Source organism: Podarcis pityusensis (assembly GCF_964106645.2).
Source record: "Podarcis pityusensis genome assembly, chromosome: 8".
NCBI lineage: Eukaryota > Metazoa > Chordata > Lepidosauria > Squamata > Lacertidae > Podarcis > Podarcis pityusensis.
Genome location: NC_138033.1, coordinates 9,505,578 through 9,533,367, shown reverse-complemented (window position 1 = coordinate 9,533,367; position 27,790 = coordinate 9,505,578). Strand labels below are relative to the sequence as shown.

Here is a 27,790-nt window from a genome sequence, read left to right as displayed (position 1 = left end):
AAGGTGATTTCTTCCCCACCACAACCACCACCACCACCACCTCCTCCTCCTCCCTCTTCTGCAAGCGTCTAACTCCATCCCTCGCCGAGCTTGAATTTCTACTTGACACCAAGTAATTATTATTTTGATTGGAGAAGGTTCCACTTTTAACGCGGCTCAGGGTGTTACTCACAGCATTCCACCCCCTGCAAACTCATGGTAGCAACCGAAGGCATGTGAGGGATTAAATAAAGAAGCCAAATGGATGTCTGCACGTGTGTGTGAGAGAGCCAGCAGAGCAGGAGGACACAAGAAGAGCTGGGGAAGAGGGATCTTCCATGAGAACAGGAGAAGGACAGTGAGAGCAAGGATCAAGCGGTTTAAATGAATTCGGAGGGGAGGAAAACCCAGGCAGAGGAGATCACAAAGGTAGGAACATCCGCGACTTTATCATGAAAGACCTTGGAACAGCATAGCCTTGACCAATCTGGAGCCTTCCAGGTGTTTTGGACTGGCTGGGGCTGATGGGAAATGTGGTCTGAAACATCTGGAAGACCCCAAATGTTTGGCAAAGGCTGCATTTTTCACATTCTGTTCCAAGTGGCTATGTTTCGAGTAATCATATCTCCTATCTGAGCTATATCCTGCACTGGGAGCCATTGTTGAAAAGTAGGCTGTCCATTGCCAGGTGATGAATGAAATGCACATCTCAGCTTATGATAACCTTTAAACTTTATTTAGTTAATAGGGGGAAATTTGCAGGCTGCTAAGCCTTAGCAAAGGGACACGGGCGGCACTGTGGTCTACACCACTGAGCCTCTTGGGCTTGCCGATCAGAAGGTTGGTGGTTTGAATCCCCGCAACAGGGTGAGCTCCCGTTGCTCGGTCCCTGCTCCTGACAACCTAGCAGTTCAAAAGCACCTCAAAGTGCAAGTAGATAAATAGGTACCGCTCCGGTGGGAAGGTAAACCGCACATTTCCATGCTCTGCTCTGGTTCGCCAGAAGCGGCTTAGTCATGCTGGCCACATGACCCGGAAAAACTGTCTGCAGACGAAAGTCGGCTCCCTCGGCCAGTAAAGAGAGATGAGCGCCGCAACCCCAGAGTCGTTTGCAACTGGACTTAACTATCATGGTCCTTTACCTTTACCTAACCCTTAGCAAATATCCGTAGAGTATGATGGTATACATGCAATAAATAAAACAGATTTTAAAAACCCAGAAATCTGATACTGAACAGTTTCAGGCTGTTTAGGGTTTAATATCCAGTGTATTTAAAGAAAGAATGGTTTATTCTACCCGATGCTTACAGGTGAAATATTCCTCCTAGCTCTATTAAAACTGATGGGCTTTTGAATGACATTTGAGACTTCAGCATTGAATGAAACGCTCCAATGCACTTTCTTCAGATTAACACAGCCCTAATATATCAGTGGGACACGGGTGGCGCTGTGGGTTAAGCCACAGAGCCCAGGACTTGCCGATCAGAAGGTCGGCGGTTCGAATCCCCGCGACGGGGTGAGCTCCCGTTGTTTGGTCCCTGCTCCTGCCAACCTAGCAGTTCGAAAGCACGTCAAAGTGCAAGTAGATAAATAGGTACCGCTCCAGCGGGGAGGTAAACAGCATTTCCATGCGCTGCTCTGGTTCACCAGAAGCGGCTTAGTCATGCTGGCCACATGACCCGGAAGCTGTCTGCGGACAAACGCCGGCTCCCTCGGCCAATAAAGCAAGATGAGCGCCGCAACCCCAGAGACAGTCACAACTGGATCTAATGGTCAGGAGTCCCTTTACCTTTAATATATCAGTACAAATTGTCCTTATTTATCAGGCGAAGACTCTGCATTGTATACAACGCTGCACAAGCTGAGTTTTGCTCTTACAACAGGACTGCCGTTTCTTCCCATCCCACTGTGTGCTACCCAAATCTGCTCTTTGTGTGTGTGTGGGTGTCCTCCAATCCCCTGGAGTAGATTTTGAGGGGATGGAGGGAAGGGGAGTTGAAGAAGACGGTCTCTTGCATGAACATATGAAGTAGTTGCAGCATTGGATCACACCTCTTGTGTTCTGATACCCACCTGTGCAAACAGTATTGTTATAAAAGGGGTGGGGGGACTTGTGGCTCCTCAGATATTGCTGGACTCCCAGCTCCAACCACCCCTGACCACTGAGTTGTTCTGTCTGGGGCTGGAAGGAGTTGATGGCAGCTGGACCACTGGTTCCTCATCCCTACAATATATTGTTACGTCACTAGGAGGCACTGGACTACAGACAGTGGCCTCAAAGTTGGGCAGCTTTCAAAGGGGATGAGTCAAAATTCCTGGAGGAAAAACTTTCAGTGGGAACTAATCATGTAAGCCTCCTGAATCAGAGGTAGTTGTACAACTGTACAGTAAAAACCATTTTTAAAAGTTAAAAGCAGACATGAATCATGGTAGAAATACGTGTTCTTAATTGCCTGCACAGGCCTGGAGGAATAGAAAAGTTCCCAGCAGGCGTTTAGAAGTTGAAACGTTTGAAATATTTATTAAAACCACCCTTCCTCCAAAGGTGTTTGGGGAGACTTAAAACAAATATATATAAATATCATAACACAAACCGTATAAGCAGGATGCCTCTGAATGTTGATAACTGGAGGGCGGCAGCAGGGGGCGCCGTTGTGCTCATACACTGCTTGGGGGATTCCTAGGGGAATCTGGTTGGTCAGTATGGGAAATGGGATGTAGGGTCTAGGCAGGCCTTTTTTCTTATCTAGCTACAGGATCTCCTTTCTTTTTTACATAACTGACCAAAAAAAATTTGATGTTTTACAAAGGGACGCTTGCTTTATCACCATATATGATTAACATTCCCCTCCCGCTTTTGAGTTTGCTAATACATATGATATTAATACTATTATAATACTATTATATACTACTATATAATACTATTATAATACTATTAATACTTGTAATAATACAAGCGTACAATACAAGCGTCCCCTCACTTACGCAGCTCCCACACGCCTAAGTGAAATCACGCCAAGTGGGAAGCACCCTCTAAACACCCTCTCTGTTGCTCTCTTCAATCTATACCAAAAATACTGTATCCAAAATTATCTGCAACTAGAATTGAAGCTCTGGGGCCGGCAGGAGGCCAGAGGACGTGTGGGAAAGAGGCTGTGGCAGCTGCGCTACCCCGCACATCAGCTGTTAGGCAGGTAGGCTGAGCAGTGCAAACAAAGCCCTGCTGCACCTCTGGTCTCTTCGGGGCTTCCTCTGCCCCCACTGACATCTTCTTCAGGCTCCAGGGAGGGTCTCCTCGCGAGCCACAAGGACTCTCCAGCTCTCTCCCGCCGTTTCCAGGCTTGGATCGAATTATTTCATTTCTTTCCCAGTGCCGTGAACATAAGCCGGCGTGTGTAAGCACAGGGGGCAGGGGCCTGTAGTCACCAATGTATTTCTGATGGCTTGATGAACTTACTCACAACCCTGGTATTCAAAATAAAACCATAAAGCTTAAAAAAATATCTCAGCCCATTCAGTGTTTCGGCCAAGGACACAGCCCCTTCGATTCTTCCTTTTGTGTCAGATGGCAAAGTAACAAGGAAGACTTCCGTAGATTAAACCAGGGGTGGGGAGCTGGATTATGAGCTTTGATAGGTGTGGGTGGCTCTGGCCACCTATCATTCACCTGGTCTTACAATGACATCCGGTGACCTTTTTGACCTGCTGATGGTCAGGGTCTTGTGAAGCCCCTTTCAAAGCACTGTCTTTGATCCCAGGCACCTCCAGGCAAGGGGATGGAAGCTTTCCCTCTTTGGAAAGCTGGAGAGCTGTTGTCAGCCAGTGTGGACATTACTGAGCAAGATGGACCAATGGTCTGACTCAGTGGAAGGCAGCTTCCTATGTTCCTATCTCGGCTTATAAAGCCAAGTTATGATTGTCCGGATGCGGCCGCTGCGAGGAGCCTTGAAAACTGAAGGCGCCATATGAGCTGCTCCTCAGATCAGCGGTGGAACGAGGCAGCCATTTCCATCCAGTAATGCGTTTGTCACAATCAGTTTTGCTACAGGTCAGCTTCCGCCAAAACCTAAATTATTTGTCTCATTAGCCACTGTTTCTGAAACTAGCGTTATTTGTGTAATTAAGCACTTCAGTGGAGGAGAAACATAAAAACCAATGCAGTAAATAATGTAATTATTTGCATAGCGTTTGCGGACTAAAACAACAACAACACCCAATACCATGCATATTCGATCGGGCAATTTCCAATACTGACCTCCGTCAATGGTCTGCAATTTGCGTTCCTGTTTCCATTTCCCCTCATTCCAGGAATTTGAAATTTGAAAAATTCAATGCGCCTCTTACTGTCTGCTGTGGCAAAGTTACTAACTTACGAAAGTTCATGTAAGTTATGTTGACGTTATGTTATTCCACCCCGTTTGTTTCTTTTTTTATATATAAGATATTTATTAAGATTTTCAGAAAATTACAATATAAAAATGAAAAAGAAAAAGAAAATACAAAGTTACAATATAGAAATGAAAAAGAAAATACAAAATAAAGATGATTAAAAACCACTCAATTTTTCCATTACTTATTTTTCCTTAGCTTGTTTCCCAGACCTCCTCATACCTCCCTTTTTTGTATTCCAGTTCAATTTGTTGGTTCAGCAAATCCTTACCCTCTTTATTTATCCTAATCTTTGGTCTTAAAATAGTAACGTTAGATTTCTACCTATTAACAACCCATTTTTCATATTCCCTTAAAGCATTACAGCTGGAAACCACTTAATTTCTATCTAACATCATTGTAACATTCATTAATTTTACAATATTTCTGTAGCTAGTCTTTGAATTTCTTCCAGTCTTCTTCCACCGACTCTTCTCCCTGGTCTCGGATTCTGCCAGTCATTTCTGCCAGTTCCATGTAGTCCATCAGCTTCATCTGCCATTCTTCCAGAGTGGGTAGATCTTGTGTCTTCCAATACTTTGCAATGAGTATTCTTGCTGCTGTTGTAGCATACATAAAAAAAGTTCTGTCCTTCTTTGGCACCAATTGGCCGACTATACCTAGGAGAAAGGCCTCTGGTTTCTTCAAAAAGGTATATTTAAATACCTTTTTCAATTCATTATATATCATCTCCCAGAAAGCCTTAATCCTTGGGCATGTCCACCAAAGGTGAAAGAATGTACCTTCCGTTTCTTTACATTTCCAGCATTTGTTATCGGGCAAATGATAAATTTTTGCAAGCTTGACTGGGGTCATGTACCACCTGTAAATCATTTTCATAATATTCTCTCTTAAGGCATTACATGCCGTAAACTTCATACCTGTGGTCCATAACTGTTCCCAGTCAGCCATCATTATGTTATGTCCAACATCTTGTGCCCATTTAATCATAGCAGATTTCACCGTTTCATCCTGAGTATTCCATTTCAACAACAAGTTATACATCTTTGACAAAGTCTTAGTTTTGGGTTCTAACAGTTCTGTTTCTAATTTTGATTTTTCCACCTGGAAACCAATTTTCTTGTCCAAATTATATGCCTCCATTATCTGATAATAATGAAGCCAGTCTCGCACTTTGTTTTTTAATTTCTCAAAACTCTGCAATTTCAGTCTATCTCCGTTTTGTTCCAAAATTTCCCAATATTTCGGCCATTTGGCCTCCATATTGAGCTTTTTCAGAGCTTTTGCTTCCATCGGTGACAACCACCTTGGGGTTTTATTTTCCAATAAGTCCTTATATCTTATCCAGACATTAAACAATGCTTTCCTGACAATATGGTTTTTAAATGCTTTATGTGCTTTGACCTTGTCATACCACAGATATGCATGCCATCCAAATACATTGTTAAAACCTAGATCCAAAATGTCAGTGTTTTCAAGAAGCAACCATTCTTTCAACCAGCAAAAAGCTGCTGATTCATAGTAAAGTTTAAAGTCTGGCAGGGCAAATCCACCTCTTTCCTTTGCATCTGTTAATATTTTAAATTTTATTCTAGGCTTCTTGCCCTGCCAGACAAATCTAGAAATATCTCTCTACCACCTCTTGAAACAGTCCATTTTGTCCACAATTTGCAATGTTTGAAACAAAAACAACTTTCTAGGCAATACATTCATTTTTACCGCAGCAGTACGGCCCAGCAGTGAAAGCTTCAAATTTGACCAAATTTCTAAATCTTTTTTCACTTCAGTCCAGCATTTTTCATAGTTGTCTTTAAATAAATTCCCATTTTTTGCTGTCATGTTAATCCCCAAGTATTTAACTTTCTTAACCACTGTTAAACCTGTCTCATTCTGAAACCTCTCTCTCTCCATTGGTGTTAAATTTTTCTCTAAAACCTTAGTCTTTAACTTATTAAATTTAAATCCTGCAACTTGACCAAATTCTTGAATCAGTTCTAAAACTCTTTTAGTACTAGATTCTGGCTCCTGTAACGTCAATACTAAGTCATCCACCCCGTTTGTTTCAGCGCAAAGGAAACACAATGCATTTGGGGAACGGGAATAAGCACAATCAATTATGTATCGTTTGCTTATGATTTGCATGTGCCAAATAGATTGATTTCTCTTTGCGAAACCTGGGGTGCCTGGGTCCATGCTACAAATTATAGGGAGACCTAATGAAAATGAAAGCTTCTTCTTTAGAAAGATGCATATTAACACAGGAAACTGAAATAATCACAGAATTTGGCAGAGGCTGGTTTCCTGCCCTCGGGCACCACGGCACTCGCGTGAACCCCGTGTCCCTTACCAGCGAGGCCAAGTCCGCCCCCACATTCCCCCCGCCTGTTGCAACCCGGCCCACGAAAACAGGTCAGGGGAGGTTTGAGGGAGCTCCTGCAATCCTCAGCCCGCTGAAGAGGGGTGGAGGCTGCGAGGAAGGAATGTTCCCCAACTGCCTGCCTGCCTGCCTACTCTTTAAGTACCAGGAAGGATCCTGAAGGGAATAAAGCACGATTCCCTCTCAGAGCTGCGGCGAGAGCAACCGGAGCAGCCTTCTCGGCACTTCCGAGTGCCGAGGCCACATGAGGATTTTTAGACCCTGAGAAAGTTTGGCTCTGCTGACACCCAAAGGCCCTTGATATGATCTAGGGTAAGTCTGGAGATGCTTCTGGGTTTGCGGCTGTCCGATGGGAAATTTGGTAGGACCTCAGATACACCTCGCCACATATGCCCTTTGGGCGAGTGAATGCAGCCGGCCATTTAAGCGAGGCGTCACCCTCGGAGGGCGAAAGGGCTGGTCATCCAATTTGGCAGAGTGACGTGCCCACCCTCAGGCACAGTTTGTGGTGCTGTCCAGAAAGGCGTGAATAATCGGTTATTAAGGGCGTCCTATATTTACCTAGGGATGCGGGTGGCGCTGTGGGTTAAACCACAGAGCCTAGGACTTGCTGATCAGAAGGTCGGCGGTTCAAATCCCCGTGACGGGGTGAGCTCCTGTTGCTCGGTCCCAGCTCCTGCCAACCTAGCAGTTCGAAAGTAAATCAAAATGCAAGTAGATAAATAGGTACCGCTCCGGCGGGAAGGTAAATGGCATTTCCGTGCGCTGCTCTGGTTTGCCAGAAGCGGCTTAGTCATTCTGGCCACATGACCCGGAAGCTCCCTCGGCCAATAAAGCGAGATGAGCGCCACAACCCGAGTTGGCCATGACTGGACCTAATGGTCAGGGGCCCCTTTACCTTTACCTATATTTTACCACTGGAAGTGGATACACTACTCGGGCAGGAGGACTGTCACCAAAATGTAATGGAGAAGGGGCCTCTGGGTAAGGTGGTTGTTCACGCCACGCTGGCAAACGGCGAAGCCAATTTTACCATGCTCTAGCTGCTTCCTCACATTTCCGGCCAGGCGCTGAGAGGTGGCAGAATTCTGCCCACAAGACCAGAAACACGGAGCAGTAAATTCCCCTTGCTCTTTTCGGCAAGATGGCACAGGGCGACCAGATTACCACTGCATGGGAGTTACTATACGATACGATAATCTTTACTGTCATCGTCCCATACAGAACAACGAAATTGAAAATCAGACATTCAGAAACCAATAAGCCTGTTATCCCAGCTATCCCAGCCTGGTTAGCCCCCTAAAAACTCTGAGACCCCATAATATACTCCCATAGAGACTACCTTACACTGGGTGTAAATGGTCATCTTTTTGCACCCAGCTGTGACCTTGGCTTGCAGGTTAGGCTGCTGCTGCTGCTACTGCTGGCAAAATGGCTTTTTCTTTCCAGGTGTCCTCCACACCTCAGCCAACCACAGCTCCCATTAACTTGTGAGCAAGGTCATAGAATCGCAGAGTCGGAAGGGACCACGGTGGTCATCTAGTCCAACCCCTGCAATCTTTCGCCCAAAGCGGGGCTTGAACTCACAGCCCCTGGATTAAGAGCCTCATGCTCTACCAATTGAGCTAAATGAAATGAAGTTTCCCCAGCCAGTAACGTGGGGGTGGGGAGAGGCTTCACCTGCTGTATTTCTGCCTGTCCCACAGCTGTTTAAAAGCACAGGCCAGCCTGAATAACGGCTAAGTCTGAGCCACTCACCGGGTGCTTGTAGAGCCAGGTATGCAAATGTAATATTTGTTATTTGTGTATTCTGAATGTTTCCTTGCCGTTTTTCAACCACGCTAGCAGTAGAGGGCAGCAGAGGAGGATGAGAAAGCAGGAAATTCTCTCTTAATCGATAAGCTCTCGTCACTGGTAATTAAAATCCTGGCGTCCCATAATGGCCCTGAAAACTGGGACGCCTCCTCCGCAGCCTTAGTCATGCTCCATTCTTCCCAGCTGGAAAGGAAAGACAGCAGCTGAGGAGTGTGGCTGCCACACCTGATTTTCTGAGTGTTTTTCTGTCAGTCTGTAGCATTTCCAGCTGGTGCGGTTAATTACGCCTTTGCATCCTTTTACATCACCCAGCCCTGATGAGGCCTGCCCACTCTGAGCGCTTAGTACTTCTTTTGCCTTTTCCCTTCTCCTTACCCTTTTCCCTTCTGCTCCTAACAGGAACATAAGAGCCGTACTTCATTAGACCGATGTCCCCATCAGTCCCTGTTTCCTGCTTCCAACAGTGGTCAGCTGGTTTTCTTTCTCTCTTTTTTCTCTAGTTTTTTTTTTATTGGTTTTCAAATTATTATAGAACCACAGAGACAAACAATTAAAACAAACAAACAAAACCCATAATATACCGTATTTTTTGCTCTATAAGACTCACTTTTTCCCTCCTAAAAAGTAAGGGGAAACGTGTGTGCATCTTACGGAGCGAATGCAGGCTGCACATCTATCACAGAAGCCAGAACAGCAAGAGGGATCGCTGCTTTCACTGCGCAGCGATCCCTCTTGCTGTTCTGGCTTCTAAGATTCAGAATATTTTTTTTCTTGTTTTCCTCCTCCAAAAACTAGGTGCGTCTTGTGGTCTGGTGCGTCTTATAGAGCGAAAAATACGGTATCCAACTAACAACAGGGCACACATAAACTAAGAGTATTAAGTAGTAACACCTAATTTAAGATCATGACGTACTTGAAAAGCTGAAACTAAAACGATATGTCATAAAGTCCCACAATGTTGAGTAGAAATGAACAGAATCTACCTGTCTCTTAGAGACCTGTAACCTATGCGCTATTTTATCACCAAAAACTGAATTCAAGATATTTTTATACTGTAATGATATAATCAGATTTTTCCATTGTTGTGCCATAGAGATTCTGGCAGCTGCGGGCATCCATGTCAGAAGTTCATTTTGGTGAAATGTCCACATAGTATCTGTCCACATATTTATTAGGGCTAACTGAGGAGAAATTGAACGTGTGTTTTAATCATCTTTGATGTCTCCTGGTAGATTTCATTACAGAATAAGGCACCCTTTGGGCATTCCCAACAGAGATGGAAAAAGTCCCTTTATCCCCACAGCCTCTCCAACTATTTGGTGATGTATTGCAAGCAATATAAGAAAGTTGAATGGGTATACAATGTATAAGATTTAAGGAACATTCTCTCACATGTGCAGATACAGTGGTACCTCGGTTTAAGAACAGTCCTGTTTACGAACATTTCGGTTTACGAACATTTCGGTTTACGAACATTTCGGTTTACGAACTCTGCAAAACCAGAAGTAGTGTCCCAGTTTGCAAACTTTACCTCAGTCTAAGAATGGAATCTGGAGGTGGGAGGCATGCCTCGGTTTAAGAACAGTTTCGGTTTAAGAACGGACTTCCAGAACGGATTAAGTTCATAAACTGAGGTACCACTGTACTTAATTGTGTGGCTTATTATTACGTGGGTTAAAAAACAACCCAACTAGTCTTCTATTTGATTTTTAAAGATCCTCAAGGTAGCATACAAGAAATTAAAAAGCTACTATATTTTTGGGGAAAGTTGTTTCTCTGTTTGCTTTTGGACACCTCTTAAGATATTGTAACCCATTTTTGCACAATGGTTCCTGAGATCAAGGACCAGGTTTTCTTCTGTGTTCAGATACAATAGGATGCCATTTTGATTCAAGATGGAGGACTGAACTTTTAGCCACTGGTTTCAAAACTGCACTGATACGTTGGTTTCTTAGAATTCCCAAGCCATGCCTATTACAATGTTGCTAGTACACAATACAATGATAAGGTATAGACTAAAATGAGAATAAAGCAGCAACACAGAATAAAACCAGCAAATGACATAAAAGTCATGACACTTCATGTCAAAGATCAGGAAATTTTTATTTTATTTGGGGGGGGGGGGGCTAGAGCCTATATGACAATAGTAGTTGACAGAGGGGAAATGTCCCTCGGGAGGGAATTCCAAAGCCAGGGAGCTACCACAGAAAAGGTCCCGTCTCTCCTGTAATCACCTGCTTAATCTCTGGTGACAAGGGAACTTGGGCAAGGGCCTCCGTTGCTGAAAAGCCTACAAGGCAACAGGCATCCCCATTGCTTGCTTTCAGCATCTGGTGTTTGCATGTTGACTGCCTCTCCGCATGGAGGTTCCACATGGAGTGATCATTGCCAATGCAGCTGTTCAGTGGAACCTCCCGGGTGAGATGCAGTTTACCTGTCTGAGTTGGGGACAGTTGTCACCCACCCTGTTCTGTTTATGAGCTCTTGGAGGGGGGGACTTCACCAATTCAGCTAGACGCTATGTTACGTGGATCTTTGTCTGATCCAGCAAGGACTTCTCATAGCCTCCGATGTTCCTCAAAAGGAAATCAAGCATTTCACAATCTGATCTTAGTGCCTCACAGGGCCTTGCCAGGCAATTCACAAACACATGACGGTCTCACCACTGCGTTACTCACTGCGCGATTGCTCCACAACGTTTTTTCACTGCACAATAGAGAGTGCCAAGTCATTTGAATACCTAGTACAGCAAACTAATTGATTTAGGGCGCCAGCAGATTGAATACAAGCTTCAGAACACTCTTAAGCCTCGTAGTCACTGCCAGGCAGTGAAGTCAGCACCAAGATAGATGTCTGCCCTCGTATCAGACAGTTTCCCATCTGCCTAGCTGGCCAAGTCACTGCGATCTCTTCCTTCACCTCTCGAAGGAACAAACTAACCCCCGGGACTGAGTTGTGGGTGGCCAGCCGAACGCTGCAGCAGCAGGGAAATGACAGCTCAACTGACTTGTTTAATTCCACGTAGAAGAAAATGAAAAGCAGCCTCCAGCCCTTGTGGAAATACGTAAGATAAATGGTGTAGTCAGGATTCTCCTCAAGTGCCAATAATACAATTAAATAGCTTAACAAGGCCACCTGTATTTATGTTCAGGAAGTTCCCTGCTCCCTTAGGCACACTCAACACAAAATTTATGGATAAGAGGCCTTAAACGGTTGCCTGAGATAGTGGGCTGCTTCCTTCTCAGCTTCCTTCTGAGCTGGAAGAGGCATAATATTCTGCTTTAGTTGCAGGGGGTGGGACAGAGGTGTGGGAAAAGTGTGCATACGAGTGTCAGATCGGCTACAGTTACACAGTCCTTGAAAGGATGCTCACAGTAAGCGGTGGATGAGTGACAGTTTTGGTTTCTCTCCGTTTCTCATTTTTTAAACCTCCAGTTCCACACATTTGCCCATCAGGGTGCACTAAAAAAAAAAAAAAATCCCTAATGAGAACTCATCGTTTTAGTGGGAATTTCTACTAATATACACATTTTCCAATACAATATTTACCAGATATACACTTAAATAAAGGCAACTTCCTCATATATAATACAGTTCTGCACATCACTATATATGAGCCAAAACCGAGGGGCAGCTTCTCCAGCCCCCTCTTGCACAGCTCCCATTCATTTCAGCGGGAACTTCTCAATGGACTGTGATGCGCAAGCCGGTGTTAGAAACGCAACAGCAGAGATCATTCTGCGTGCAATTTAAGGGTTAATTCTGTGGTACCCTCAACTAGCCGGGGGGGGGGCAGGAGGAACTGTTGCTTAGCAACCAGTCAAAGTGGCATCATCTTTGTTGCAGTAGCACAGGCTCGGATTGGCTGTGTAGTTCTGAGGGAGATTTAGCTCTGCGTGCTTTGTTGAATGTCTCACTGCTTTGTACAAGGTCTAATGTAAGGAAAACAAAACCTCTCTGTCCTTTTACACCGGTGTTTTCTGTTTGTTTGTTTGTTTTCCAGTTCCCTCAGTAAAGTGTTATCAGGACTTCTTTTCTCTCTGGACCCCGCCTGCGTTATCTAAGTGACTTTGCTAACCGCCCACGCTGCCTTTTCCCCAATCTGCCAGCGCCGCTCTTAATGACACCCAGTATTCCTTGCCTTAGCCAGAGGCAGCCCTCCTATATCTTAAGACCCCAGGATCCTTCTCCAGACGTTTGGAAAGGCCTCGCTGCCTTGAGTGATCTCAGAGCCTTTGCTCCTTTCTGCGTCCTATCCGTTCCTTCTCTTCGTCACAAAATAGAGCACACAAAAAAAACCAGATCTCTGCAAAGCTCCGCAGGACTCCCAAGGCCTGGGAACGAAGCCCATCCTAGGAAGAAGCATCCCATTTGGGGAAAAGAGAATTCCAGAAGTTTCCAGACTTGTCCATAACTTAGGCCAGGTTTTGGCTATCTTTGCCACATGCAATTCACGCCTTACACTATCAAATGTTTGCCCAGAGTCCAGGTACATCCCGTCTTCTCACCCAATTTTCTTTTTGTTTGAGGGTGGGGGGGGTGCGGCAAAGTAATAGGAGAATCGTGACAAGCTTTTCTTCCCATGTTTGCTTTTAAACCATGTTCTCAGGGAGGTATGGGTGGTACTTGTTTTCTAAAAGGGCAAATTCCAGGCCTTAATTCTAAGTATGTTTTGGGAGTGGGGCCAGTGGCAGTTGTTGAAGGGTGAGAGAAAGGCTCTCTGTACATGCACGTGGGGACCTTTATTTATTATAGACCATTAATTGAAACATATCTCATTAAATGGGACTAAAATGGAATGGATGTGGCCTAAAGGAGGAGGCGGGGCTTCTAAGTCTGGTAGTACCTGGGAGAGTGATGGCTGCTTATATGGCTGGGTCGGATTCTGTCAGGCTCTTCTCCTTAAGTTTATATGTATAAGTTCCACTATTGTTAAGTTCCAATGTCTTCGTTCAAACCCAACTATGACAGATGCCATTGTGGCTCCGCTCCTCACCCAACTCAACTCCCTTCTGTCCCCAAGTCCTTCTCAAAGGGCTAGTATTTTTTAAATCAAAAGCCGAGCTGAGAGTAGCTATTTTGAAGAAAGGACGACCGCCCACGGCAGTCTCCCTCAAAAAGGACATTGCATTTGTCATTTGCCTATTTGCCATTTGCCAAAAGCTCTCTTCCTCTCAGACTTCATATTTTCTGTTGAAAGGCAGCGGTGTTGGCTGCTAGTTCTAATCCTGAGCCAGATTTCCTTTAGTCTCGCTCAGCCTTTTGAGTTGGCGACTCCAGGCGGGTTCTTGTCCTTGGGGGACTGGATTTGGGCCCCGGGGTGTCCAGTTGCCGATTCTCTCCTTTAACGGGTTTGAATTTTTGCAAGCAGAGCATAATATAACCAGAGAAACTCCCAAGGCACTCCGCTGTGCCCCCCCCCCGGTAGAAAGGAGATGAAAGCAGGCAGCAAATGACATTCAACACATACTTTGCTTGCTTTCCGTAATACATCGGCTCTCCTAAATGCACCAGCCTTTTTTCAAGGTATTGTTTAAAAAGAAAAAGGCTCTCTCTAGTTGATACGAGAGCAGGGTTGTGTGGCCTTCCTTGACTCAGCCCTCCTCCGTCACATTCCCACCTCTTCAAAAACCAGTCACCAACCACTTAATGCGCTGCAAAGTCATTATCTTTCTCAGGTGACTGAGATATTTGTCTTGCTAATTTGTTTTGTTGGTATGTGAAGGCAGATTTCAGGATGCGTTCCAACTTTTTGCCACGCCTGCTGGATATTTCGTTCCGCTCGGTTTTTAACCTTGGGTAGACTGAGGAAACGCGTGCCGTCGTTTCTGTCTCATCGGCTGTACCTGCCCAGACAGGTACATCGCCGCATTGCTTCCTTTGGGCTTTTTGACAACAATTCCACCACCCCAAAAAAAACCCCAAAAATCTGGTGGGGAAGAGGGAGAGAATTACAGCCACAGTGGGACACTGACACAACTGCCTGAAATACAGTTTTGGAAAAGAAGTTTAGCTGCCTAAGGCAACTGCTGAGACTGGTCTCTTTCTCTCTTGCAGGGTCCCAACTATCTGGGGACTCTGGTGAGTTTGCCTCCTGCAGCTCCACCACCTCCACTTCCAGCTCCAGCTCCGGCTCCAGCTTCACCTCCGGCTCCAGCTCCACCTCCTGCTCCTGCTCTAGCTCTAGCTCCAGCTCCACCGATGAGCTGCTGCAACGACGAGATCACCAGGTTGCATCGCTGCGAAGATCACCATGACGGAGGCTGCCCATGCTCTGGCGAGGGCTCGCATTGCTCGAACGCGGAATGCCACAGCCGGAAAGGTAAGCCCTTTCCTGACTCACGGCAGCTGGGTTTGGGTGTAGTATGGGAGAGCGGGTCAGGTCATTCCGTTTATTTATTGTTGCGTTCGTACCCCGCCTGTGCTCTAAGGTACGTGTTGAGCTCAGGTGCCCGTGGTTCTCCCTTGCCCGGGTTTATTATCACAACGACCCTGCGAGGTAGGTTCGGCTGAGAGGAGGTGACTGGCCCAAGGCCACTCAGCGAGCTTCGTGGCGGACAGGGGGTTTCAAACTAGGTACCCCAGGTTTAAATCCCGTTGGCTCCCCATTAAAAGGTGTGTTAAAAGAAACAGTATACCGTATTTTTCGCTGTATAAGACGCACCAGACTATAATTATGGACGCACCTAGTTTTTGGAGGAGGAAAACAAGAAAAAAAATATTCTGAATCTCAGAAGCCAGAACAACAAGAGGGATCGCTGCACAGCGAAAGCAGCGATCCCTCTTGCTGTTCTGGCTTCTAGGATAGCTGTGCAGCCTGCATTCGCTCCATAAGACGCACACACATTTCCTCTTACTTTTTAGGAGGGAAAAAGAGAGTCTAAAAATACGGTACTCTAAAAATTGGAATGGTAGGAATTGTTTTCGAATTTCATCTTCCAATTGTTAAATCTGAGCATCAACAGGACTTCTGTTCTTCATTTTTTGGAACAAAACGTGTATCACTTTACCACTTTCTTCAGATCCCCAACAATAGTTTTCTTAAACAGAAACTGAAAAAAGTTGTTTATACAGTAGGCTTCCCACTCACCACCTGAATTAAAAAAATAATAATAATTCTCAGAAGGTTAACTGCCAATTAGAACTTTTGTTTTGTTGCAGCGAACAATTCCTGTAAGTAGGAAGTTAATTAGTGCTTACCTCCGAAACATATTTGAATAGTTATTTCATTAATTAGCATAATATGTCAAGCCTTCAGTTGCTTAACAACTTCTCCTTCTTTTTCAAATACTTTGCAACAAGCATTAGGGCTGCCATTCAGAAGTTATGAATTAATTGCTAGATTTTGCTTCCTGATGTGGCGCTTCAGGTTATTTCAGAAATAAACTCAGGGATAAGTTACTGAATCCAACTGCCATCGTTTTAACAGCTCAACAATTCTCTTTGCACATTTCCTAAGAACACTTTTTCTATCTTAATTACTTTACACCTTCAACAATTCCCCATCACATAAGGGAAAAAAGTCCTTGCATCTAGCATGGATGTGATACCCTTGGGAGTAATATCTTTTAAGGAATATTAATAAAGCAGCCCCATTTTTATAAATTTAATGCCATGCTTGCACTTAAAAATCTTGTTCTTAGATCTATTTCTTTTTATATTTATTTTCACAATATCCTCATTAAGAAAAAAAAATTTCAAAAAAGAAGAAGAAGCCCTTCATCATTTGAATTCATAGCTGTAATTACTGTATTCATTTGTGAGCCACTTCCTGGTCAGTTAGACCCTTCTTTGAAGCCTATACCTCAAATCCCTAATGTGAAAGAAAGGTTGATGTTCCTGCACTTGAATTTTGCATTATTTCTGCTTGATTTAAAAAAACAACAGCAGAAACTGAAGCCCAGTTCTGACACGGTCATGGGTTATGCTACTTCAGACTACAGATAGGGGCACATATAAATAAATGCACTACATGGGGAGGGGGGGAAATCCTTGCACAAAAAACCTAGCCTAAGCTTCCCCTGACATTCTGATTTTGTGTGTGGAGGGAATTATTGCTATGGAAGAGGATTCAGTAGTGTGAAGCTTTTCCTGCAGTTTAGAATGGTACAGACCAGACTCCATACACAGACTTGACTTTAGCCAGTTCTTATGCACTAAAGTTCCTATTTCTTTGAGGAACAACAGGCTCCATCTGGAAAAAAACGCAGGAGGAAATTGGCGATTGTGGAACGTTGCATTTTATTTTGACAACAGCCCTGTGAGGTATGTTAGGCCGAGGTGTGGTGCGTGGCCCAAGGCCACCAGCAAGAATCATGACTAGATGAGGGGAAGGATTTGAACTCAAGATCTACCCTGTCGAAGTCCAGCACTCTGTTAATTTAGGGTCTGTCTTAAAACACGCCTTGGCCTGAAAGAACATGGGACAGCCGCTTTGTTGAAGCTAAGCAGTTTTGGGTCTGGATGGAAAGCCTTCCTTGCTATTTTATTATTTTCATCATGAAAGTGAGACAGAATATATGGGTGTTTCCCACCAGTTTGGAGCGGTAGCTCTTTTTCTGAGGGGGGGGGGGTGTGTTGCTGTTACTTTTTGCATGCCTGTTTGCAGAGCGTTAAGGAAATTCTGGAATGTAGGTCACACCTGAATAGTAGCAATGTAATTTATGTGTTTTAAACCATTACAGTGGGTGGCGTGTGCGGAAGGAAGGCCTAGATGTTACAGGAACACCCAGGGGAGGAAGTGCTGTTGTGCTTCTTGGCATTCTGTGGACAAGAGACGCATTTCACTCCCGCCAGGGCATACCCTGTTGGTGCTTTACTACCCACTGCCAACCCTCAAGTATGCAAAAATAGGCTTGGATGCACGTGGACTATTGCTCTAGGGCGGTTCATAAAAAACTTCTTTTAAAAAAATGCCTGCTCCAAAGGTCTTACTAGGGATTATATAGCTATATCTGAAAATTCATACTGTACTTAACTGGTCTTCTAGAGCTCATCATTATTTTCATTCCTTTTGCAACATTTTGCATGAAGCGAGTTTTACCTTGATGTTGCTTGAGCAAGCAACGTGCATGAGCAGGATGCTTCATTTTTGGTAAACGAGGAGTCAGACTGTAAAAGGATTGTTGCTGCAACAACCTCTGGCCCATATACTGGACTTAACTGGTCCTCTAGCGTTCATTATTATTTTCACTCCAGACATATCTGAAATTTCATGCATATCAGTTAATATCTTGACCCTCCTCCACGAAAATAGCTGTTTACTTGGCCGTTTTCCTACGTCGTGAAGGCTGAAATTTCAATTCAGTGGAGCAGGGTCAAGATATTAACTGATATGCATGGAATTTCAGATATAGCTATATAATCCCTAGTGTAGTAAGATAAGACCTTTGGAGCAGGCATTTTCAAAAATATATACATTTATGAACCGCCCTACTATTGCTCTGTGGTACAGCAGGTACTTTATGTACCGAAAGCCCCAGGTATGACCCCCAGGTAGAACTGGAAAAGATTCCTGCCTGAAACCTCAGGAAGTGGGCTGCTGATCAGCACAGATAATTCTAAGCTAGATGCAGCCAAGCTAGTGGCAAACGTATTGCTCTGATATAGTCATTTGGACAGCCCTGGACCTCTATGTACACTACCCAGGCTTGCAGCCCAAAGGGGTCACTGCTGGGCTGCTAATACATTTCACCCCCGGAGGCGCACTCCATTTATTCTCAAGACAGACAGGTGCCAACCAGATGGGCCAGTGGGATCCACTGGTATAAGGCACATCCCTGTGCTCTTCTTATATCTATATGAAGCCGCTGGGAGAGATCATCAGGGGGTTTGGACTGGGTGTTCATCAGTATGCAGATGACACCCAGCTCTACCTCTCCTTTAAATCAGAACCAGTGAAGGCGGTGAAGGTCCTGTGTGAGTGTCTGGAGGCGGTTGGAGGATGGATGGCGGCAAACAGAGTGAGGTTGAATCCTGACAAGACAGAAGTACTGTTTCTGGGGGACAGGAGGCGGGCAGGTGTGGGGGATTCCCTGGTCCTGAATGGGGTAACTGTGCCCCTGAAGGACCAGGTGCGCAGCCTGGGAGTCATTTTGGACTCACAGCTGTCCATGGAGGCACAGGTTAAATCCGTGTCCAGGGCAGCTGTGTACCAGCTCCATCTGGTACGTAGGTTGAGACCCTATCTGCCCGCGGACTGCCTCGCCAGAGTGGTGCATGCTCTGGTTATCTCCCGCTTGGACTACTGCAATGCGCTCTACGTGGGGCTACCTTTGAAGGTGACCCGGAAACTACAACTAATCCAGAATGCAGCAGCCAGACTGGTGACTGGGAACAGCCGCCGAGACCATATAACACCGGTCTTGAAAGACCTACATTGGCTCCCAGTACGTTTCCGAGCACAATTCAAAGTGTTGGTGCTGACCTTTAAAGCCCTAAACGGCCTCGGTCCAGTATACCTGAAGGAGCGTCTCCACCTCCATCGTTCTACCCGGACACTGAGGTCCAGCACCGAGGGCCTTCTGGCGGTTCCCTCACTGCGAGAAGCCAAGTTACAGGGAACCAGGCAGAGGGCCTTCTCGGTAGTGGCGCCCTCCCTGTGGAACGCCCTCCCACCAGATGTCAAAGAGAACAACAACTACCAGACTTTTAGAAGACATCTGAAGGCAGCCCTGTTTAGGGAAGCTTTTAATGTTTGATGTATCATAGTATTTTAATATTCTTTTGGAAGCCGCCCAGAGTGGCTGGGGAAACCCAGCCAGATGGGCGGGGTATAAATAATAAATTATTATTATTATTATTATTATAGAGAATACCTGTGCAGCGTCAAAAGCCTGCGTGGCTGGGTGGACATGGGGAGTGTTGCAGACAGGATTTCCCAGAGGCAGAATGTCAGACGCCCTGCGAGGCTTCTCTTGTCCCTGAACGTCCTCATGATTAACAGGGCCAAGTGGGAGATGCAACATGAGCAATGCACTACACCCTCTTGTGGCATAGGAATATCTGGAAATGATGCCAAGCAGCCGGAAATTCCAGAGCCAATTCCGTTGTAAGGCGGGAACGCGGGAGATTTAGGAGCCTATCGCCACGTTTCTGTCATTGGAACGTATCTGTGCCGTCCCCGAGTCAAAATAATCTTAGGGTGCTTTTGTTCTTTAAAAATATTTAGGGGTACATGGACAAAAGTACAGAGAGCATGCATTACCTCATGATGGTGAAAAATAGTAATTTTCCTACTCCTCTTGAAATACTGCCCCTCAGGGAGGCCAAACTTTCATCAGTAAAACACCACACATCCACATTCCACACTGCTTCACACATTAAACGCTTGCTTCTGTCTGAGAATCAGGAAACACCATTAAGGGAAATGAGGCCACCATTGGGGGTAGCAACAGAACTGACGATTCACCGTGCTAGAGAAGAAACTAACATTTTTTTTTAAAAAAAAAAGTTTCTTCTCCTGTTAGATTCACAAAATGTTTAGGGGTATGTGTACCCCTGCGTCCCCCCAGAAAAAAAGTACTGGGGCTATGCGCCGCAAATGACAAAAATTGTAATGAGAAGCAAAAATAAAACAAAAGAAGCTATACTCTATTTTAGTATATTTATATTTAGTGTATTTTAGTATATCTAAGTTTTTAAATATATAAATATAAAGTTTTAATATTTACTTTTAGCAGAAGTGGATTTGCTGCAGTAAGGCGACAGAGTACTTTAGTTGCACAAACCTAAATTTCTGATATGCACTTGAATCCGCTCTGCAAAGTACTGACTGCCTGGAGGCAATATTCATCCTGGTCCTGAATTTTGAACCAGGAATTGTCTAACCACATGTGTCCCTTGCTCACAAACCTCACAGTTGAACTCCACCCATCGGTAAAGGTAAAGGGACCCCTGACCGTTAGGTCCAGTCGCGGACGACTCTGAGGTTGCAGCGCTCATCTTGCTTTATTGGCCGAAGGAGCTGGCGTACAGTTTCCGGGTCATGTGGCCAGCATGACTAAGCCGCTTCTGGCGAACCAGAGCAGCACATGGAAACGCCATTTACCTTCCCTCCGGAAGCACTTTGACGTGCTTTTGAATTGCTAGGGTGGCAGGAGCAGAGACCGAGCAACAGGAGCTCACCGAACTCCACCCATCGGTACACAACCTAATTATGCTGGAGAAGAAATCTCCAAGAGTCTCTAACAATTAAGGGACTTTAAAGCTCACCTCAGCTTCCTGTTCAGTCACTGAATAGGCAGATAAAAAGACTTATAAAAAGCGCTTACAGTTGCCATTAATTCCACTGAATAATTATCTAAGTTTCCAAGACAGTGATGAGGATTCTTTTTTAAGAGTCCTGTAAAAATGGTTCCTCCGTGCTGATTTGTGGGTCCAGGAAACAGGTGTGAATGGAATAGGGGCTATCCAGCGTTCCCAGTACAACTTCATTTATCAGTACCCTTCTCTTTCATCTTTGTATTTTAATAAAACATTCCAGCAACCTAACTACCGTGCTTGCTCTCACTTAGCCATTACGGTCCTACCTCCTTTGGTCAGAGGGCCTGGGGCTGGCTAAATGGGGAACACAAAAGCTGTTATGCACGTAGCCTTAATCATAAGAGTGCAACTGGCATTTTACTGAATTGAGAGTCAAATAAGAAACTGAAAGTAAAAGTGCAAAGTAGGTTACAATTTAAAAGGAACAGTATTGGGGAGCAGTGTTCGTCCAGTGTCACATTTTTCTACAATATCCCCTTAACCATGACATTAGCAATAAGCTTTGCCAGATGAAACCTTGGAGGAGCTCAGTGTTTGAAATTAGCCAGGCGCCAGGAGCATTTTGCACCTGGCTTTCAACCACTTGTAACCAAGTGAAGATGCCTGGGAGCCAGGAATGATGGTGCCTGACATCTTTACTGATCTGGCCTGTTTTCTCACACCAATACTAAATCCTTCGAAGACAGAGGTCCTGTGGCTGGGATGGGATGATATGGGATTGGGATATAATCTTCGACACCTCCCTTTCCATAGAGGCGCAGATTGCAGCTATAACAAAGGTGGCATTTTTCCACTCCGCCAAGCTAAGCAGTTGGCTCCTTACCTCTCTCGCCCTGACCTAGCCACTGTGATCCACGCGACGGTCACCTCCAGACTGGATTATTGTAACTCGCTCTACATGGGGCTGCCCTTGAGACTGACCCAGAAACTCCAGCGGGTGCAGAATGCTGCAGCGAGACTCCTTACGGGGTCTTCGCTGCGAGATCACATTCACCCGGTGCTATACCAGCTGCACTGGCTCCCGGTGGAGTACAGGATCAGGTTCAAGGTGCTGGTTTTAACCTTTAAAGCCCTATACGGCCTAGGACCCTCGTACCTACGGGACCGCCTCTCCTGGAAGGCCCCACAGAGAAACTTACGGTCTTCAAATAAAAACATCTTGAAGGTCCCAGGCCACAGAGAAGTTAGGCTGGCCTCAACTAGAGCCAGGGCTTTTTTGGCTGTAGCTCCGATCTGGTGGAACAATCTGTCACAAGAGACCAGGGCCCTGCGGGACTTGACATCTTTCCGCAGGGCCTGCAAGACAGAGCTGTTCCACCAGGCCTTTGGCCAGGGCACAGCCTGACTCCCTCCCTCGGCAATCTTCGCGGAGCTCTGGCCCAATGGTTGCCAGTGGCTTGATTTGAATTAATTTTATAATGAATGATTTTAGAGTGTTGTTTGTGTTGTACTTTTGTACTGTTTTATTGTTGTTAGCCGCCCTGAGCCCGGCTTCAGCTGGGGAGGGCGGGATATAAATTATTATTATTATTATTATTATTATTATTATTATTAATACCCCAATTTGCAGAATTCTATCAATTGTATTTTATCTGCACAATCAGAATGAATTTCTCAAACCAAAATGCTTTTTCTGTGCAGCCTGAGCAGGAACAGTCACTTTTAAGCAAAGGGGGTTGGAAAAGGCCAATATATATGTGGACTATCCCTGGATCAAGTGACTTTTATTCTTTAAAGTTCTCAGAGTTCTTAACCAAGCTCAAGGTTGTCCTCTGAACTAGTCATACAGTCAATCATAGTCAATCCATCAAATGGCAACTAGATATTCTGTTCTGGCGACTGTAACCTTGGTTTAAGGAGACATTTGGCACCTAGCTTATATATCTGAGTTTCTAACACTGCAGAAGCTGCTTTGGAAGGGGGCAGGTTTCATCCCCACCTTTTCTAGAACTGCAGGCTTTCCTGTTCCCACAGCTACCATTAAAACAGGCTGCCCAATTATGGGCACTTCCAAGCGGTCTCTATTTTCAGCAGGGATTCAGTTACATACTGGCAAACTCGCGTTGCACGGTTAAAGTTGATTTGCTGCTCTTGTGCAACAAACCTGCTTCCCTCTTCACCGCACCCAAAATCTAACTTTTTGCACTAAGGAAAGAGTCAGCAAAATGCACTGGGAAGTGTAGGGTAACAACTGTTTCACACAACATCACCTACTGGTCTTCAGCTGGTCTGATCCAAGGTGGGTTTACCATGCAAAATATATGGTAAAAAAATTAAGAAATGGGTCCCCAAAGGCATGTCTGGCTTAAAAGTGGGTCTGAAAGGTTTGACGATACCTGATCTAACCTCTCCGAAAACAGACCAGAAAAATTGCTCAATAAACAGCCAACATTGTCTGACCTCCCTGCAAATTTTGTGCAAACCCATCAGGATGAACGCCGACAGCCAGGTCATCTGAAAGCCACCCCCCGTTATCTCCTGCTGTCATATCTATGCTGGTCCACAGTTTACGAATGCTGTATTCCTTTCCTGTCCTCAGATATCCTGACGGAAGATGACATTTACTGCTGCTCCCTTTCCAAGACACTGTGCCACACCTCCACGCCTGTCACAGTGGGCTTCTACTCCCCCTGTGGAAACCGCCTGCATTCGCTGCTTGATCATATTGGAAGTAAGTCCCGGGCAAAAAAAAAAAAAAAAAGCATCAACTGGGTGGAAGGGGTGGGGGAGGAATCCAAGTTTTTCTTGGGTATTCAGTAATAATAGGGAGGAAGGCCCTGCCCCTGTGCCTCCTAACATGGATTTTTGCCATAAACAGGCCTTTTTCTCTAGCCTGTCTATTCAATCAGGATTTTGTTATTTAAGAGGCAAGCACAAATGTACAGTGGTGCCTCGGGTTACATACGCTTCAGGTTACAGTGGTGCCCCGCAAGACGAATGCCTCGCAAGACGAAAAACTCGCTAGACGAAAGGGTTTTGCGTTTTTTGAGTCGTTCCGCAAGACGAATTTCCCTATGGGCTTGCTTCGCAAGACGAAACGTCTTGCGAGTTCTTGCGAGTTTGTTTCCTTTTTCTTAAAGCCGCTAAGCCGTTAATAGCCGCTAAGCCGCTAATAGCCGTGCTTCGCAAGACAAAAAAACCGCAAGACGAAGAGACTCGCGGAACGGATTAATTCCGTCTTGCGAGGCACCACTGTACATAAGCTTCAGGTCACAGACTCTGCTAACCCAGAAATAGGGCCTTGGGTTAAGAACTTTGCTTCAGGATGAGAACAGAAATTGTGCTCCGGCAGCGTGGCGGCAGCCGGAGGCCCCATTAGCTAAAGTGGTGCTTCAGGTTAAGAACATTTTCAGGTTAAGAACGGACCTCCAGAACAAATTAAGTACTTAACCCGAGGTACCACTGTATTGCTCATTTGCCAATCAGGCTGTCCCACATGCACGGACAATAAAAGTAAAATATGTACATGCATAATGCATCAAGCCACACTAAAATATGGATTAAAAATTATACAATTACAACTGGCTTACGTGTATTAACATAATATTAACATCTAAAGTGGCATGTAAGTGTTTTCCACTTCCCTCAAGCCAATTTTACAAATTGCACACTCCTAAGTGCTGTGTAGTAATCTGCTTCAGCCAACTCAAAGAGAACTTTTGCTTGACGGGGGAAGTTAAGCAGATTCTTCCTGCAGTGCTCTCCCCGGCAATAAGGGGCTCAATTTAACAGCTTCTCGGATCTAAATACAAGGGGCATTCTGATAGAAAAGGCTACCAGGTTCTCTACCTTCAGGCATGTACAAAAGAGTGATGATGAGTGAAGGTGTAGAGTCATAAAATTGTAGAGTTGGGAGCCTGAGAATCATCTAGTCCCACTCCCTGAAACGCAAGAATCACAGGTAAAGAATCCCTGAAAAATGGCCATCCAACCCGTTAAAAAACCTTCAGTGGAGTCCTCCACCTTCCAAGGGAGTCCATTCCACTGTTGAGCAGCTCTCACAGCCAGAAAGTCGGACTCTCCTTTCTACGTTGAAGGGAGGAGGGATAGTAGCTGGTCCCTACATCTCATCTCACTTTTGAAAGGCTAATGGCTTTTTGTTCCACTTTGGCAGAATGCATGCACAAGGAAACCATCCGGAGAGAAGAAAACGAGTACAGGAGGACACATGAGAAGCCCCGGATACCGGAAGGATGGAACTACCTGACCCTCCTATGGTACTTGGTGTTCTATGAGCCAGTCATCACAGAGGTTCATCTCAGGAGGAAGAACATTGACTTCATGTTCATAAGATTCAGCGCCTGGGAATACGCCGGCAGTGACAAGCTGTGGGCTGGGCTGGTCACCACCTTGTGTGACCGCATCCGCCACCAATTCGGGCCTCTGCCTCTGAGCTTCTACCACGTGGTGGGGAGCAAGCCCCATTTTGCCTCTGGGTTCAGCCAGCAGGAGTGGAGGCTCAAAAAGAAAGCCTCGTTTGCAGCCGGAGGGTTCCTGACCATCTTGCTAGCTGGCATTGGCCTGGCCACAACCGCGTACCTTGTGCCAGGGCTGAGGGACGGCACTGTCTTGAAGATCCTCGCCGCCTCCTTGGCCAGCGTTACCGGTTCAGGGGCGTTGGTGGCCATTGCTCCGGTGATTAAGCACCTGATCATCAGCCAGAAGAAGAAGATCGAGAGCATGACCAGCAATGAGAAATTCACTAGCCACCTGGGCTTCATGAGCGCTGTGAAGAAAGAGATTGCACTCCTCACCAACTTCGTGTATTACATGGAGATCTTTGAGAGGCGGCGGCTGAGGATTGTCTTTGAGATTACCAACTTGGACATGTGCTACCCAGAACGAGTCATCGGGGTCCTGAACGCCATCAACACTCTGCTTTCAGACACCAACGCCCCCTTCATCTTCATCCTGGTGGTGGACCCTTGCGTCATCGTCTCTTGCTTGGAGGAAGCCAGCTGCATGAAGGGCATGGCCGACAACGGCTACCTCTACCTCAACCGCACGGTGACGCTGCCTTTCTCCATCCCGGAAATTGGCCAGAGGGCAAAGCTGCGGTTTCTGCATGAGGCCTTCCAGAGCCGGGAGGACTTGATGTACAACATCATCACGAGAAACGTGGAGCAGGGGATCAAAAGATCCAAAGGGAAGGACAGGGCCTTGGGAGACATGGAAGCGTCGGCAGAGATGGACCAGCAACAGATTGACGCTCAAGCCGTGCAGTACATCCACGAGGCTTTCCACTGCTTGCACGACGAATTCGATTCCCTTTACAGGTACATCCCAGACAGTATTGTCCAGATGAAGAGAATCGTCAACACCATCCCCATCACTATCCGGCTTATGGCCCAGCAGCATGTCTTGAGACATGCCATCTGCCCCCGGTCGGTGGCGGCCTGGGTCGTCATGGCCAACCAATGGCCTTGCCGCTTGAGCTGGATACTGCAGTGCATGGAGGACAGGCGGCAGTGCCACACAGTGGGCGAGGACGGCGAGGAAACCATGTGGCACGTCTTCGCGGAGAACTGCAAGGAGCTCTTCTCCCATCATACGGTGCTTCACAACATCATGGCGTTGGACAACGACCCCGAACTCTTTGAGAACTTCTTGTGGCACGATTTCCCTTTCACCGTGAAGGAAGGGGAGAAGTACGTGAGGTACACCGTCAACTTGGACCACTCCATAAGGTATCGGATGGGGCAGCTGCGGTCCCTGGCTTCCCTGGAAAAGGACTACCTCAAAGAATTAGCTTCTCTGGAAAAGGACAAAGATAAGGAGAAAGAAGCAGCTTCCTTGGAAAAGGAGGAGGGCAGAGAAGCAGCCAATTCAGGCAGGATGGTGTAAGGCAGAGGGTTTCCAGGGGTCTGTTGGAAGGTTATCAAACGTTCTGTAATAAGGTATGACCAGTCATGGTGGACAAGCTATTTGAGAGACGATTTTGCCTGCGTTGCCCATTTATCCCTTTGGTGTGGATCAGCGAATGAGTGTCGGCTGTGTTCCCAGGGTGGGGTTTCCCAAACTGTGAGCTTCACCCAGGTGGTTCCACGGTGTGTCAGTGGATTTCTGGCACAGCCGTCACATTTTCAACTGTACCTTTTATTTATTCTTTTGTGTTTTATTGCACTGCAATTTGAATTCTGTGAAATGCGGCTGTGACACAACAAAAGACAGTATGTAAGAAATTAAAGGAAGCAATAAAAATGCAATTAGAAAAACATACTGGACCACAGCTGCTGAAACGGCAGAAAAACCAGTCAGTGCCCCCACCCCAGCAATTCGCTGACTTCAATTCAGGGTGATGGGGGAGGCATAAACATCCCAGAATCCTCTGGGAAAGGCACTGGGTATTGTGGCAGACAAGTTTACGGTGGGAAGTGTTTCTTGATGTCTGGGAAGTTTGAAAGCCAATTTACCATCAGCTGAGGAACGCGCAGCAATCTGCAGCGGGAGACGGGATTAGGAGAGACTTCGGGTGTTCCCACACGTGATGCTAAATGGGCCACATTTGAACTTCCTTCTGTTCTTTTTGCGAAACTTAATGGAAGCTGTGAATACAGGAACGAATGTGAAGAGAAGGGAAATGAGTGCTGCTGTAGCCAATGAAGGATTTAGATTTGTGCAACAAGCTGATTGAATTATTTAAGGTGTTTAAATAAGTTTTGTTTGTGGAGGGGGGAGAATATGGATGCTGAGTGACATCTACAGCAGGGCTGTGTGTATCTCACAAATGGAGAAACAGCAGCTCAGTCTGGCAAGGGCTCCAATTCTCTCTCTCCCCCTCACCCCCTCATTTTTGGGCTTTCTGCCTTCTGCCATATCAGTCCCTTTGGACACTGCTGGCAGGTAGGGAAGGATCAAACCAGTCTAATTTCTTGTCCATGCCACTTTTGTACTGATTCTGTGATGACTCTGCATTCATCTTCTTTAAATAAAAAAAAAAAACCTGTGCAAGAATTTGCATTTAAA

The 27,790-nt window shown here is 45.7% G+C and overlaps 1 protein-coding gene across 7 annotated transcripts; it reads left to right on the top strand.

Annotated features, from left to right (window-relative positions):
* On the top strand, window positions 1-27,790 carry NKPD1 (NTPase KAP family P-loop domain containing 1). 7 transcript variants are annotated; one of them, XM_081018772.1, is made up of 5 exons: window positions 1-408; window positions 12,564-13,049; window positions 14,618-14,882; window positions 23,364-23,495; window positions 24,939-27,790. In XM_081018772.1, exons 2-5 carry the CDS (start codon window positions 13,005-13,007, stop codon window positions 26,666-26,668), a joined length of 2,172 nt encoding a protein of 723 aa, XP_080874898.1. In that variant the 5' UTR covers window positions 1-408; window positions 12,564-13,004; the 3' UTR covers window positions 26,669-27,790. The 7 variants fall into 7 exon arrangements, with proteins under 7 accessions (XP_080874898.1, XP_080874895.1, XP_080874896.1 ...); XM_081018770.1 differs by lacking the exon at window positions 1-408 and adding an exon at window positions 6,696-7,057; XM_081018773.1 differs by lacking the exon at window positions 1-408 and adding an exon at window positions 9,422-9,879.

Bases quoted from the DNA above. Each gene is read 5' to 3' on its own strand.
- NKPD1 (XM_081018772.1), top strand. From the start codon at position 13,005: ATGCAATTCACGCCTTACACTATCAAATGTTTGCCCAGAGTCCAG. The intron at 13,050-14,617 runs GTACATCCCGTC...TCTCTCTTGCAG, and splicing joins AATGTTTGCCCAGAGTCCAG to GGTCCCAACTATCTGGGGAC. The intron at 14,883-23,363 runs GTAAGCCCTTTC...TCCTGTCCTCAG, and splicing joins GGAATGCCACAGCCGGAAAG to ATATCCTGACGGAAGATGAC.